This window comes from Tyto alba, unplaced genomic scaffold (genome assembly GCF_018691265.1).
Source record: "Tyto alba isolate M040663 unplaced genomic scaffold, T.alba_DEE_v4.0 Super-Scaffold_7, whole genome shotgun sequence".
NCBI classification, from domain to species: Eukaryota; Metazoa; Chordata; class Aves; order Strigiformes; family Tytonidae; genus Tyto; species Tyto alba.
The window spans coordinates 18,817,543-18,832,888 of record NW_024881328.1 but is presented as its reverse complement, the minus strand read 5'-3'; the positions used below and the strand labels follow the sequence as shown (position 1 = coordinate 18,832,888).

Here is a 15,346-nt window from a genome sequence, read left to right as displayed (position 1 = left end):
TCCCACGTACTCCAATGGTTAACTTATAGCAAGAAAAAAGAGATTGAGACCCCATCTCTTGAAATATTTAAAATTAGACTAAACAAAATGCTAATCAACATACAGTAAGTCAGACACCTATGCTGGCTTCTGGAAAAAGTTACTGCCCTGTCCTCCACAGAGCCCAAGTCTCTCCTGGCTGATGCTGAGCTCAGTGTCGTAAGGACAGCTGGACCCCAGCTCATCCCTGCTGCCATCCAGGTGTCCCTGCCTGCACAGCACTCCCCATGCTCTGAACACTAAAAAAAGTGCAAGGAGACCAGCTCAGGTCCAACAAGGACTCTATTCGGCTCAAAAACTATTAAATTCCTCCTGGATTTGAGCTGGTCCTAGAAGAGGTACTGCCACGGAGTAAATAGCTGGGCAAGTGGACCTGGCTGGACATGAGCTGGCTCTGCACAGAACTGACCCTGGTGTCTCTGCCATCTCTGCCTCCGTCATCCATATCTCTCTGCAGGTCTAATCCACAGTGTGGATTCACTGTGCAGAAATAATTAAGAGTTGACTGTACAGTGCCTCCTGTTTCAAGCACCTGCAATATTAGCTGTAGCAATCAATGAATGTGTTAACTGCTAGCAAGCCAAATCTCCCCACTTCATAAGTGATGCATATCACACCTTCCAGAAGTGATCTGCCCCTTCCACCTTCCCAAGAACAGCCGTCCTTTCCCGGGTGAACTTGGGGCAATTTCTCACGCTCTTAATGTAAACTTTGCTCAGTTCAGGACAGCTGATGGAGCCAATTTTCTGCAGGTTTCTATTTTGAACTTTGCTGCTATTATAGTCTGTATCAATTTACGGTAACAAGTAGCAGACCCAGTCAGAAGCAAATCCCCACTTGCTGGTTCCTGCAGAAGCACACAGGCAGACATTTCTTCCCTGAAGGCTTGTAAAGATGGGCCAGCTGAGAAAGAAGAACATGATGCTGGGACTGGGAGGCAGGGGAAGTTAAGTGTTTTGCCTGAGACCACACAGAGAGGCTGTGGCAGAGCCAGAAGCTGACCCAAGGTACCCTGAGCCCCTGTTGCAAGCTCTCTGCCTCCCCATGCCTGTGCGCAAAGCCGGTAAGCGGGCTAGTTCTGGGACCACATCACCCTCCAATGTGTGCTCCTAAAATCCCTTGAAAAACTAACACATGATCTGGACAAGGACATTTGGGCAACCGCCACAGAGCTATGGCTATGAACGGTGTCACTCCCAAGGTGACACACAAAGCCACCTTTTAACTGTGAGTTACCACCATCTGCCGAGGGAGGATCGCCTGTGTGAGGTGGGAGAGGCTCTGGTTTCCACACAGTCCCTGGAGCAGTTCAGAGACCCAGCTCTCCACGAGAGGTGCACAGGTAAGGAAACAGATGCAAAGAACAGAAAGACATTCTTTGCTCTCGGGATTCCTATTCTCTCCTTCCCCGCTTTTCCCACTCTCGCTTCCTTCCTCTCTTCCTGCTTCCAGGCACACCAGTTCGCCTGCCATTAGCTAGTTTCACAACCACACTCAAGCCTGCAGGCACAGACACCAGGTTATTTTTTCCTCTGGGCATTAGGCTATGGTGCAGAGCCGAGAACCTGATACCCACCTCTGCTGTCAGATCCGCAACTCAGCTCGAATTCCAGCAGAGCAGTAGCACACTGTCACCTTGTGCCACAGATGGAAGGGGAAATCTCTGTCCTTATAAACACCTCGGAGCAGCTGCTTTTTCTCTGGCCACGGCACGGGCCACATCGTGATAAGCACAAACAGCAAGACACAGCTGCCTCCGGAGCCACTCGAGCGAGACACACACAGGGAAGCACCTCAGCACTGTGACATGGATCTGTACAAAGACCTCGAACAGACACACAGACACCAGGAAGCTCCTCCGGTGTCTCCAGGCTCACGGTGGGGCAGACCATGCCTCCGCTAAATCAGGAGACCAACCTGACACGGTGAGGGTGCGGACAGCAAGCACGGGGTGGGGGATACGCACTTTAGCTGGGGGCTCTGATCTACAGCTGCAACAATGGGGTCACTGCTCCAGTACTTACAGGTGGGGTCCCCGCCGGGGTAGCCCAGATGGTTTCTGATGGCCTCCCATAAATCATAGTCTTCAAAATTAAAGGCAAATTCATCAAAGTCTTCATAGCCGAGTGAGTTACGAATGCAGGTGCTTATTGCTACCTCTGGGCTGCTGCCCCCGTCCGATTCGTTCGCTGCCTCCTCTCTCTCTTGAATGGTTGTCATTTTGTCCTTGTGAAGGTCAGGGGTCAGGTGCCATGAGCCACTCGCCTTCAGAGGAGGGGATGGGGTAGCCAGGCTGCCCCCCTGGGGGGGCTTCACCGCAGCCCCGGGCCCAGCCCCGGTGCCTCGCTCCTCTCCTCACGGGGCATGAAGGTGCCGGCTGCAGCAGCCCCTGGGGACTGACGAGGTCCCAGGAAGGCTGGCTCCACCCAGGGATGCTTCCGTGGGGGGCTGCCCCACCAGCTCCTCAGGAGCAGGGTCCTCGCTCTGCCGCGGGGTCTCGTGCCAGATGCCCAGAGACGCAGCGCTCGTGGCCCGGGGACAGCCAGGGCTGTGCGTGCAGCACTGCTCCTCTCTCTCGCTCCCCACTGGTGTCTCCCTCCCTCTCCAGCCTGCAGAGCAACCTATTGAATTCTCCATGTCCTCGGGCCCGGAGCGTGCATTTCCATGACGTCTCTTCTGTCTGCCCTCACGCCGCGCACAGGGGCAGTCCCCCTCCGAGGCGCTCCGGAGGGGCCAGCTGCCTCTGCGCCAGGAGAGCGGAGGAGAGGGGAGGCTCCTCACCTCAGGTTTTTTCTGATGCCAGAGCTGGCGTGTCGCACAGAGGGCTGATCACTGGGAAAGTGTGTCAGGAGAGGAGAGAGCTGGGTCTCAGGGAAATGCAGAGAGCCCTGAACCAGAGAGGGCAGTGGGGTGGGTGGAGGAGCAAGTATCTGTGGGGTGGGTGTGAGTTGAGGTGCTGGAAACATGGGGACTGGCACGGTGGACATTGTGAAGCTGACACAGAGGAGCCAGGGCTGGAAAAGCAGGGGCTGGGGGACAGGGAGGTGAGGGCCAGGTCCTGCAGCAGGCTGAAGACAATGCCCGGAGCTGCTAGGGAAGAGGGAAAAGCAAGGAGAAGCAAAGGACACGCACACTAGTAACACAGGTAGTGTAGCAAAGCCTCACTTTTCATGCCGTCCAAGTCAGCGGACGCCAGCATCTGGGCCTCGGCCTCGTCTGTGGGGACGCGCTGGTATGCTGCGCTCTCCAGCGTGGTCATGCTGCCGATGCACATCCTCTCCTTCAAGTCGTAGGTAACCCGTTGTCCGCTCGCCACCTGGCCCCAGGGCTTGCGCTTCTCCCACCCACGAGACAAACGTTCCCGAGGCCCGGGGAGGCTGTAGGAACCAAAGAGACTGATGGTAGCAAACAGGGTGAATGAGGATGGGTGCTGACCCCTCTCAGGGGCTGAGGTGCCTCGGCCCAACCCTGGCCAATGAGTCCCTGAGAAGGAGCAGAGCCAGGAGTCACCTATCCCCAAACCTAAAGGTTGCCCCTTTCTGCTCCTCCTCTCCCCCATCGCAGAGTGGGATCAGTTTGTGGTCAGCATTGAGGACCCACCTCTGAGTCAATGGCCTCAAGGTCCCCTGACTCGGCCGAGCCTCCTGGGGCTTCCCAGCCTGCAGGTCAGCACGACAGTGCAAGTTAGCTGGGAGGAAGGGCACCCCAGGTGTGCAACCAAGTGCCCCCCAAACCCGCACCCCGGGGACCCCAGGAGGTTGCAGGAGTCCTGGGGAGTTACTGTCCCACTGGAGAGCAGACATGTTGCTCACAGCCACTCTCCCTCTGTCCCCTCTGGCTCAGCAGGCTGGGCACAGCCGCTAGCCCCGAGGACAGGGTCTGTGCGGCGACCCCGAGCCGGGGAGAGCGGCAGGCAGCCCGGCACTGCTCGCCTACCTGCGGAGGGACGCAGGGCCCTTGTCCTGTAGCAGGTCGGCGAGGCGTGGCACTGGGGACAGGATGCCACACTCCTCCTCCACATGGAACTGCGCGGGGGCCAGAGTGCTGCCAGACTCCTCCTCATCACTGCCGATGGTGAACTGCAGAGACGACAGTCCTGACAGCAAGAGCCAGGGCAGGCAGCCTTCACCCCGGTCCCTGACACAGAGATCCTCCCTGTGTTCCCACCTTCTAGAATGGGCCACACTGACTTACTGCATGTGCCCCGTACCCTGGGACTGGCCATATTGAGCCCGCACACACCCCCACACACCTCCCCGTCTCCTATACGCCCTAAGAATAGACACACTGATCTTCTCCCATGGGTCTTACACCCCCAAAATGGTCATGCACACTCTCCCCGGCATCCACCCCAAGCAATGGCTCATCTATCACTGTCCTCCAGTGTCCATCTCTGCTAGGCAGTGACAAAACCACTCCTCACAACACTGCAGAGGTCTAACCTCTTCCCCCTGAGCAGCACACTCCCTTGACCATAATCCTTGGCACCCTCCCGACATTTGCTCTCCCTCCACCTCCCACCAGTCTCCAAGCCCCATTCAGGTAGGGATGCCCTAGCCTTGCCTTTGGTTTGCTTGGGGGCTCCAGCTTAGGGGATGTGTCCTTCCCACGAGCTTCACCCTCAGACTCTGCAGAGACCTCTTTCTCCTGGGCCTCCTCTGCCTCAGATTCTCCTTCTTCCTCTTCTTCTTCTTCGTCTTCTTCTTCTTCTTCTCCCCCCTCCTCGTCCTCTTCTTGGATGGTGGGAGTGACCTCCGAGGGGGGTACCGAAGTTTTCTTCTTTTTCCTCCTCCTTTTTTTCCTCCTGCTGGCACGGGGGGGCCTCTTTTGGAACTTGAGGGCAGAAGGGAGGTGAGTGGAAAGGGGATGATGGATGTGGTGCGAGGTTTGGCGGTGGACTGAGAGAGAAAAAGAGAGTCAGGGGCAGGAAGAGGCTGGGAGGAACCTGCCAGGCGCCCCTCCAGGAAACAGCATGGTCTGGAGATCAAGGGCCAGGAAGGGCAAGGAGAGCCACCAGCCCACAGGGACATAGCAAAGCTCTTTCAGCAATGCGGCAGGCTGTGTCCAGCCTGGGGTGGCTGGGGAGGCAGGCAGCCCTTGTGCAGTGCCAAACCACCCCAATGCAGCTCCACTGCCCTGGGGAAGACAGGACACCTCTCCTAGTGTTGCCAAAAGCCATTCACAGCTACGCAGAGATGCAGTGACCTGCCAGAGGCACCATCCCCTTCCTAAACATGGGGAAACAATTCTCGCATTCTCAAACAAGCATGATTTGGGCCCTTTACAAACACTCTAGGGACATAGCTTAGTGGTGGGCTTAGTGTTAGGTTTACAGTTGGACTCTATGATCTTAAAGGTCTTTTCCAACCTAAATGATTCTATGATTTCTTTCCTGCACAGTGTTCTTTGAGTTAAATAGATGTGCCTTATTTATCCCCCAGACTTTGACAGAAGGTCCCTCCTGCATACCCACAGGAGCCACAGATCAAGTCTTTTAGTGCAGATGCAACAACGTAAGTCCACATCCCAGGTACTCTGAGGGTTTGTGTCTACCAGCCTCTGAAATACAGGTTCAATTAGGAGGCTGCCTTTTAAAAACCAGGGTAAAAAACAGGGCAGAAGGACTTTTCTTTAAACTAATCTACAAAGAGAAATTCATACAGGCTTGACCTGGGTGTCATGGGAATTACAGAGTGAGAAGAAATTAATGGCATTTCTGAACCTTCACTCAAAAACAACGATAATGCACCAGGCAGGGAACAGAGTAAGCTCAGCATCTCCCTGTGAGAGAGAGGAAAGCCATTCCTGCCAGGTCTATCTGCGGGCACAAAGCCTCCCATAGACAGTCTGCAGGATGCACAGATGCTGGGGCTGCACCCGGAGCAGCTGAAATCATGGGGGCACCAGCCACTTCGCAAGGGGGCTTTGCTCAGCAGCTCTTCCTGAGGAATTGTTTCCAGTCTGTTTTGATTTGGTTCCTTCCCAGCTTTCCTGTGACACGGCAGCAAAATCTGTTTATAGTGAAAACTACCTTCAAAGGACATTTTCAATGGAAGCTGTAACCTTCTCCCTGGGAGAGCCAGGCAGGTTCATTGTTCTGCTGTCATGTTTCCTTTCCTTTGGTTTCTCAAGTCTTTTCTCCCTTGTTTCCCCCCTTGGGAACAGCAGGGATATTTCACACACCCCCCTGGTTCAGCAGGAGAGGCTTGTGGCAAGATTAGAGATTGGGAATGGCCAGACATCTGCAAATTGGAAAGAGTTTGGGCTTTTTATAAACACTTTTTCCTCCAAAGTGTTGTTTCATTCATTTAGCTAGATGTACCCTAGTTCACTCACAGGTTTTGGCAGAAAGACCCTCCTGTCCTGCTGCTGCACTCCAGTAGTACTGCTCTGCATGCCATAGATAGGTCAGGCATGAATTTCTAATGTAAGAGGCAGCAAGGAAGGCCCCAACTGTACACACATTGTTCCTTCTACAGGACAAAGCTTTTCCTTCTGGCTTGTTCACATCAGCTCAAGACAGAAACATTTACATTTTGGTTCAGAAGGAAACTGAAGCCTTGGGCTGCAGTGAAGAGCAATGATGGCAAGTGGAACAGAACCTGGAACAGAAGAGGGGAGCACCACTCTTCACCCCTGCACTCAGCCCTCCTTGTGTCAACTATCCACATCTCCACAGAGGTGGCCTGGAGGTGGGAAAAACATAATTCTCCCAAACACAAAAGATTTCATGCCTCCATCTTCTTCCTCCCTGTCCTCCTGCAACTCCTGTGTGTCCAGCCCCTGCTGTCCTTTCCTGCTCCCTTCCTTGTACTGCCTGTCTGTAGGGAAAGTTATTGCCAAACCAGTGTCCTAGATGTTTGATTACACTTCTCAGTGAACTTCATACAAGAGATACGAAAAAGTAATTTGGATAGGGAGCCCAGAAGGAAGAACGTACATATTAGGAATTCCTGGCTTTGAACAGGGCAGGAAACATTTTTCAACCCAGAGAGCATTCACCTCCATGGGCTTATCTTTCAAAGTCTAATGACCTAACCAGATCTTCCAGCTTTATGAATATGAACTGCATAAAACTTCTAATAACCAGGGTTGACAGTAGTCCTAAATTACAGGGATACATCAGGAGATCAGAGGAAAACAAGCTTGACTCTGACAAAGAAAAAAGGACTCTCCAATTAAGAAGGAAAAAACCCCCAAAACAGCACAAATCTCTAGACAAATTTTCAAAGAAGCTTCTGCCATGCATGCTCAAGCAGATTGTCCGTGTCCTCTAAGCCAACCTGCACACTTGTGCACACAGGCAGAGCTTCTGAGCAGGTAAGTCTTATGGGCACAGGACAGATATTCAACCCACAGCAAAGCTCTTAGCACCTTGCAGCCATGTGCATGGATGACTGTGTGCCCAGGTGGAAAGTTGTTTGAATGAAGCCTCTGTAGAGAAATGACACAAGCAGAAAGTAGCAGCTGGGGTGCACTACAGTAATAGACTTTTACCAGCAAATTTTTACAACAGCCATTGGAAATGAGAGGCCGAGCAGGAAACAGCCTGGTGATGTACTTGAAACATAATGTTCCCAAGGTTGTAGACCACCAAAGCCAAGCTGGAAAATAAGCAGTATCTGACTGGGGAGAGCCAGAGAGTGGGAAACTCCCAACTATAGCTGCTTGTCTGCCACACAGACAGGCTGCTGGATGAGGACGACTTCTTCCTGCCCTTCAGTGCTGTTACCACAAGTTAACACAACTCACCTACACTGGGCAAGAGCTTATGGCCACTCTCGTGGGCATGCTCTCATTTTACTGCCAAAGTGAGTTTGGGCAGACTGGTTGCCTTCATCATGGAAGGGCAATTAGAGGAATAAATACGCTCATCAGAGGAGTTCAGGTGAGATAGCTACAGCACTTTAAATTCACACCCCATTTTTATTTTGCAGTCCTTTCTTTGAGCCTGATGGTTTCATGGTTGCTATTTAGAATACACAGTCATGTCTGACTGGAGCCATCTGCTTTCAGACTGGGGAGGACAGCCTGGCTTCTGGCCATATTTGGATGTTTCTTTGCAGCCATATGGAAAAAAAATAGTTTCAAACTGGAAATTTCAATGTGGGGGAAGTGGGCGCTGAGGTCCCTGACACTGGATGAGGAGGTGAGCGAACACCCTGGGCTGAGCTATGCTGCTGCGTGGGCTGGGCAGTAGCTACGCCTGGGGGGACAGGGAAAACTGGGAACAGACTGGGAAGAAGCTGTGGGCACTAGTGCTAAACTGGGTGTATGTAGCACTTTGGGAATGCTCTGAAGGGAGGAAGTACATAGCAGCCTAACACGATCTGCAGGGTCCCAGCACAAGGCTGCAGAGTACACGGGGCTGAGCAAGGGTTGGCGACAAGGGTGGAAGTGGGTACAATGGTTCAAACCTACATACATTCAAAATCTCTCTCACTGTAGCTGCGTCTTTGCTTCTCCAGATTGCTTGATGCTGACTTGCTTATCAGGTCCCCAAATCTCTCGATTGACAAAGTCTTATCCAAGTCCTCATCGTCCTCGGCACCAGGAGAGGCTTTCTCTGCGCGACCTCTGCCCTGCACAGAAATTGCCAGACAAGAATCAAACATTGCAGACCCCTACAGCCCTCTGGATCCTCCTGCCCTGCGAAAGGTGCTGGGCTGGCTGAGGAGCACCAGGCTCCACACAACAGGGCTACGGCACAGCTTCACACTTAAGAGGCACAGCTCCACTCAAAACCAAGAGCCAGAACAGATCAGCAAGCCTCCAAGCCACACTGCAGAGATACCTTAGCAGTCCTCCACACCTCCCTTAAGTGGCATGTATCAAGGGACTGTGCCAGTGACTCTCTTTCCTATCAGAGATGCGTAGCTTTAGTTTAGCTGGAATGTCTCTCTTCTTACATCTAACTGCTGCTCTCTGGCCTTCCCTTTGCCCAGTCTGCCATCCCTCCCTTTCTTAGGCCTCCTCTGCATTTCCTCCTGGAAACAGCATCCCTGCTCTGGTGAGCTGCCCTTGGGTCAGTGACCACCCTGTGCCTTTCCACCTCCCCTCCGTGCTCCTAGGGTCCCCCATTCCCCTCGGCATGCTTTCGTCAGGCTTTTCTGCCTGTTTTCCTCCTGTTTCAGGCCATAGGCGCTTCTCTGCTATTTGCTGGTGGAGAGGCTACAAGAAGAGTATCACCAGGTGACTCCTGTCCTTTCTGTCTCCCAAGCAGCTGCAGCTGGTAAAATTTTCCGTCAATATAGCCGAAATGCCAGCACGGAGCTGTTGTGGACTCCTGTGTTTCCATGGAAACAGGAGGAGGCCCAACTGTGACAAATCTGTCTGTGCTGGGCGGAAAGAGGGAGCAAGGCAGCTTTAGCCGAGCTGTGCCTCTCCTTACATCCCCCAGCTGTTCCCAGCTGTGCCCTGGGAATGGCTCCGTACCTGTGGGTGAGACTACTTCTCCTCTCGCCTTAGCGTGGGTGTCCCAAGCCCAGCCTAAATGGGGAAAGTCTAATTGCAAGCTGCCCAGCTCCTCCTGCCACTCGTTTACCCCACCCAATGGCGCGTGAAGGCACAGGGACCCCAAAGAGCAACCTCTGGCCTTTTCTGGGCCACAGTTTGCTGTCTGCATGGAGAGTGGATGTGGGCTCGTGGGCAGCCTTGGGGCACCCTTTGCACAGAGCTGTCCCCAGTGAACGGAGGCTGTGTCTCCTACTGCAGCGGGCTGCCAGGACACGGGTCCCGCACTCAGCCTGGCAGGAGCACAGTCCCCAGGGAAGAGACGGCCCCGCTGCTGCTGGATTCCCACCTCACCTGCTGCAGGTCGATGAAGACTTCTCCTATGGGAGGGGAATCTCCAGCTGCCATTTTGGTTCAGGACCTAAGGGCCTGGGCAAAATATCAACCCTTCTCTTTCACCGGCAGGCACCCAGCAAACCTGGAGAGTGGCATAACCTGTGGAGAGAGGGCAGGACAAGGGAATGTCGTGGGAGACTGCTGGCCACTGCCCTCAACCCCCCTGGCTCCTAACGCACAGAGGTCACCTCACCGGCCCTCCGGGAACCTCCCTGGCATCACTAGGACAGGCCTGTCCCCTGGCACACCGCAGCAAGGGGGGGAAAGTAGCCTGGCCTGAGATGCTTTGTGCACGGGCTCCAGCAGTTCAAGGGCAGGCGGGACCCTGTCCTCCTCCGAACGACCTGCTGCGGTGAGGGTGCAGGGGCCAACCGAGACAGCTCCTGCACGGGCTGGGCGAGGGAAGGAAAGGCTTCCTGCTCAGCCACCTCTCCACCAGCGCATCGGTGCAAGGCTGGGGCATGACTGACTGCCGGGGAAGGATAAAGTTGGAGAGATGGGGTGCTGGAAGGGCATGCCAGGAGCAGGCAGCAGAGCGGTCCTGTGCCACCTAGCTTTAACTGGGCAGATCCCAAACTGGACAGAAGGAACCTCAGAGAGATCTGCGCAGGCCAGAGAGATGACACAAGGACAGACAGTCCAGCATTCAAACACCAAACACAAGACAACATGATGCAGAGAAAGAGGCCAACCTTCAGACTGCAAATCTGTGCCCTGTCTGCACCGGCGTGGCTGAGGGACACAGAAGACCCCGCGGGCAGCCCGAGGGAGCACTCTGCTCACTATGCAACTGCAAGTGAGGAAGGCAGTGAGGTGCCACGGTTGACAAGGGGTGAGATGGAGACTAACACAGAAACAGCTGTAGTCATCTCATCTACAGCAACAGCGCAGGCTGAGCTCAGCATGGGCTGCACCCCAGGAAGAACTGGAGATTGGCACAGAGACTGGCACTGGGAAGATACCAACCTCCAAAAACTCATCTGAACTCATACAGAGAAGGAGAGATGTAAGCACATGCACAGTGCTTTGGACACAGGGATAAGCAATTTGTTCTCATCTCACAGCACAAGAAAAGGGACATTCGTTAAAACTACAAGGGTAGAATACAAATGAACTCAAAACTGGCGAAAAAAAAACCATTCTTTTCAGTGATGTCACCAAGAAGGGAAAAAACTGCAAAGTCAGAGGATGGCTTGGCCATCTCTCTGCGTAACAAGTTGTCATATTTACAACAAAGAAAATTAAGGGAAGTTAAACCCATCTTTCAGAACAAGCTATGAAAGCTTTGGAAGGACTATTATAGGTTATATCCTGGTGATCTGCTGAGGGGTTTCTTATTATCTCATCTGAATTACCTAGTATGGGCCACTGTTCAAGACAGGCCACCAAAACAGATGGTCTAAAGGTGACCATCTACACCTGACTGTGCTACTACAGTCTCTGATTACTCTGTTTACCCGAAGAGCCTATTCAAACAAAAAAAGATAGCTTATTCAAATGAAAATTTCTAGAGCCATCTGTAAGACAAGTTTTTGAGGAGCTAATCTGACCACTGATGAAGCATGCCCTCTTGGCCCACCCTCCTAATTACCAGGAACAAGGCAAAACTTAATGGAAGAAACCCCTCAAACACACTTCATTGGACTCTTCAGTAACTGAATCCCTCAATGAGACTTGAACAGCTCAAGACAGACATCTAAAAAGCAAATGCAGAGTCCAGGCCATAAGGAACAGGACAGAAAAGAATGAAAATACCCAATCCGCTCTGTAGATCTTAAACTGTAATCTTCAACTTCACACCCTGTTTTCCGAGAAAGATAAAGCAAAAGTTCCAAGAGATAAAACAGCAAAAAGGAGAAAGGTCTGGAAATCATCTGTAAGCAGAGAATGAGCTGCTTTTTAGTAGGAGACATGATAGTGAAAAGGGTAATGCATGGCTTTTATTTCCTTTCGCATTTCACGCAAGAAGAAGGCATCACTGCATGAAAACAAACAGCAGCACATTTGAAACAGAAGGCAGGGAACGCTTTATTCCAGCAGGAAGAGCTGGTGGGGGAACTGGGCTCTGCAGTCCTGCAGGGCCACGGCATCACGACTGTTAAAGAAAGGATTGGGTATTTGTAAGGAACATAACAGCTACAGACTGCCTGCAAAAATGTGATGCAAGCACTACCACTTCAGGGAATAAATTTACAACAGGGCTTTGAACGGTAGCTCCTGTAGTGGCGGAATCCCTAAAAACTAGCAAAACGGGAAAGGTAATTTAACAAAAAAAAATGCTAATGCTCAGCTCCACCTCTGTACCACTAATGTGCCTTATTGGGTCTCCAAAGGAAACTTCAAAAGTATCAGCAATGTTGTGAAATGGTGTGCTTTGTTTCAAGTCAAGCCCAGGTTTGTCTGGAGCTAGACATAGGCTTGCAGGGGCATTCATGCTCCAGGCGGGAGGAAGCCCACAGCCAGGAAAACTGCTGGATGCAATGAACTCTGCTGGCTCCAGCTTTGCAAGATGTTGCACTGAGTTTAAAACTACATCCTGACTGCCTAAACAAAGTTAAAAGGGAGGGAAAATCCAGCACTTCATCTTTCTTTAACCACCAAAGCAGCGTATTCTGAAATATGCTGAAAATATGCCACTCTAATGATGCCGCTGAACAGCTAAAAGCAAGACAGTTGTACTAGCAGTAAAGTAAGAGAGCCCTCGGGACTCGCTTTGAAATTTCAGAGACTGTGAGGTGCCCACAGGGTTTCTGTCAATCCTCCGCCCATCACCCTGCGAAAGTGGGATGTGATGCGTGGGTGCCCAGAGCTGGCGGGGCTTGGGGGCAGAGCTGCCGGAGGGGTCTGTCGCTTTGGGGCCGAGAGGAGGGAGAGGATAGGCAGCGTGTTCTCCGATCCTAACCCTACGGGCTCTCCCTGCTTTCTGGAGAAGGGAGAGACCATGGCCTGGGAGCACTAGTGCTCCCTTTTGGTGCATTAATTGATGGCTGACCACTAGAGGCCACTTGCCCCTTACTCTGTGCAACCTCTGGCAGCAAAGCTGGATGGACACCTATTCGAATCTGGCCTGGCTTTTCTGTTACCTACAACAGACAGAGTTCAGAGAAGAACAACAAAAAAAAATGCCAGTAGGCCAGAGGGATTGATTTATAAGGAAAGGTTAGGAGATAAATTTGTCTAGCGCAATAAGGGATGACTAAGATGGGGAGGGGAAAAGCCAGCAGTCTGGAAAGATCTCAGGGGTGTAAAACACGACTAAAGAGGGTTTTTTTCAGACGGCCCTGAACAAAGAGACTTAGAAATGGGTTAAAATTTAAAACAGAAACTTAAAATCAATATCAGGGAGAGTTCTGCTAATGAGCACCATGCTGAAGCACCCAGCCTGCTGGCATCACTGTCTGGTCTGCCCTAAGAAGAACTCAAGAGAAAAGGGGAAAGAAAAAAAAAAAAACAACAGTAAAGAAAACTGAATGAATGATACCTTCGTCCTACTGTATCTCCTGGTTGTTGGGAGTACGTGATTCAGCATTCTCACTAGAAGTAATTTTCTGTAATAGAAGCGTCATGCCAGCAGGCCAGATTCGAAGGGAGGCCAGAAAAATCCACAGCCTGCCAACCCGCGCGTACTCATACCTCCCTGCTCTCTCCACAAGCGCACCAGTAAACAGAACTGGCCCACCTAAACCACCATCCCTCGTACCAACCACCCAGGCTAAATCAACGCTGAAGGGAAGAGAGCAAGCATGCCTCTGCGAAGCTGGCAGCTACAGCATCTCCCACATGTTGCTGAGAAGGACTCCATGCCCCCCCACCGCCCCGACCCCCAAAGGCTGCTGCACAGTAGCAGTGCAGGAGCTTTCCTGTTTGGCTGAGAAAAATGCACCTGGCACGTCTTTGAGGCACAGAGGCAAGCAGTTCACGCTGCCCCATCGCAATAAAGATGAGCCGGGAGGGGTACAGCAGGCTGGCCCAGCTCCATGGGCAAGGGGCTGCGTGGAGACAGCCATCAATCAGGCCACCATCCACCTCCTCAGGTCTCCCCTAATCCCCATCAGGCTGAGAATAATTTAGCTGCAGAGTGTCTAGACAAGGAGTGGATGTTAAAATAGGGATAAAGCCACAGACGCAAAGCTGGTTTGGGGATAGAGAAGGAGAGGAGACTCTGACTGATAAACACAGATGGGAAGAGATCAAAAAGAAGGAGGATTAGAGGCCCGGGAAGATTTTCCTGGGAAGACACGCTGATGAGTCTGTCCACAGAGGAGAGGAGCGGGAGGGGTGCTGCTGCATACACTGAAGCATTGGGATGCTGTCGTGACAGTCACAGCCTCAAAAGCCAAATGAAAGGGGAGTGGGCTGCGCAGCCCCTACTTCCCTGCCACGGTGGAGGAACGGAGACACACACGCCAGAAGGAAAAGGTGACACATAAGACAATAAACACACAAAGTTTTCAGGCATGGAGGGTTTAACCTGTGGATCTCTCTGCCACACGGCTACGCTGAAACTAAGCGTACAGAAGTATTTTATAAGGCTTAAATACTTCAGTGAATCCTACACTCGACTGAACTAGCCTGGACGAACCACCACGGCCGTTCACTTCTGGAGCACCCGCTCCGTTCCCTGCCTCTCCCCTCGCAGCGGTACCGGGCGGGACGGAGCGGGCACAGCCAACAGACACACACACGAGCACACGGGGACAAAACCCACTCCGGAACGAAGCACCAGCACCAGACACAGCGACAGGGAGACGCCCCTCCACCGGACGCACAGACGGCTCTGACAGACACACGTACAGCGGGTGGGGGGGGGGGCGGGGGAGGGAGCGAAGGGACGTGGGCAGGCGCTGGGGATGCACTGCACCACGCACCCCGCGCGGTGCGCGCCGCGGGACCCCCGCCACGCCGCGCGGGCACCGCGCTGCCTGCTGTGCCATGCACCCTGCCCCACGCACCGCGCCCCACGCCATGCGCCGCGCCATGCACCGTGCCCCACGCCGCACCCCGGCGCCAGGGGGAGAGCGGCCAGGCGAGCCGCCGGACCACGCGTGTCCGCGGGCTGCCGCAGCCCGAGGGGCAAGCGCCAGGACCCGCCCCGCTGCAGCCCCCCCCGCCAGGCCCGTACCTCGCACCGGCGGAGCAGGAGAGCCGCCCGCCGCCGCGCCGCGCCCCGGCCCCGCCACCGCGCTCCGCCCGACACGTGCCGCGCCGGCGGCGGGCGGCGCTGCGGCCCCGGTCCTCCGCAGGGCGCGGCGCCGGGCCGGGCCCCGCCGCCGCTCCCCACCCCCCACGCCCCCTCCCTTTCCCGGTCCGCCCCCGCTTACCGGCGGGGCGGCGGCGCGGGGCGGCGGGGCGGGGGGCACGGGCCCCGCCGGGCAGGAGGGAGGGGGGACGCCGGGGCGGGCTCCATGGCAACCGGATGTAAGCGGCGGCGCTCTAGCCGCGGCGGCCGCCTCGCTAG

The 15,346-nt window shown here is 53.8% G+C and overlaps 1 protein-coding gene across 5 annotated transcripts in view; it reads right to left on the bottom strand.

The window, feature by feature from the left end:
* SLC4A3 (solute carrier family 4 member 3) overlaps window positions 1-15,346 on the bottom strand; it is a 35,080-nt gene that overhangs the window by 19,097 nt on the left and 637 nt on the right. For 2 of the 5 annotated variants that reach the window (XM_042783838.1, XM_042783840.1), the window contains exons 1-6: window positions 15,210-15,253; window positions 9,847-9,987; window positions 8,465-8,621; window positions 4,603-4,937; window positions 3,976-4,118; window positions 3,205-3,416 (exon numbers count right to left, since the gene is read on the bottom strand). In XM_042783838.1, coding sequence (XP_042639772.1) covers window positions 3,205-3,416; window positions 3,976-4,118; window positions 4,603-4,937; window positions 8,465-8,621; window positions 9,847-9,900 — 901 coding nt within the window. In that variant the 5' untranslated portion in view covers window positions 9,901-9,987; window positions 15,210-15,253. Of the gene's footprint in view, window positions 1-2,063; window positions 2,967-3,204; window positions 3,417-3,975; window positions 4,119-4,602; window positions 4,938-8,464; window positions 8,622-9,846; window positions 9,988-15,010; window positions 15,082-15,209; window positions 15,254-15,346 lie in introns of those variants that run through there. The other 3 variants (XM_042783839.1, XM_032982544.2, XM_032982546.2) reach the window with 3 other exon arrangements.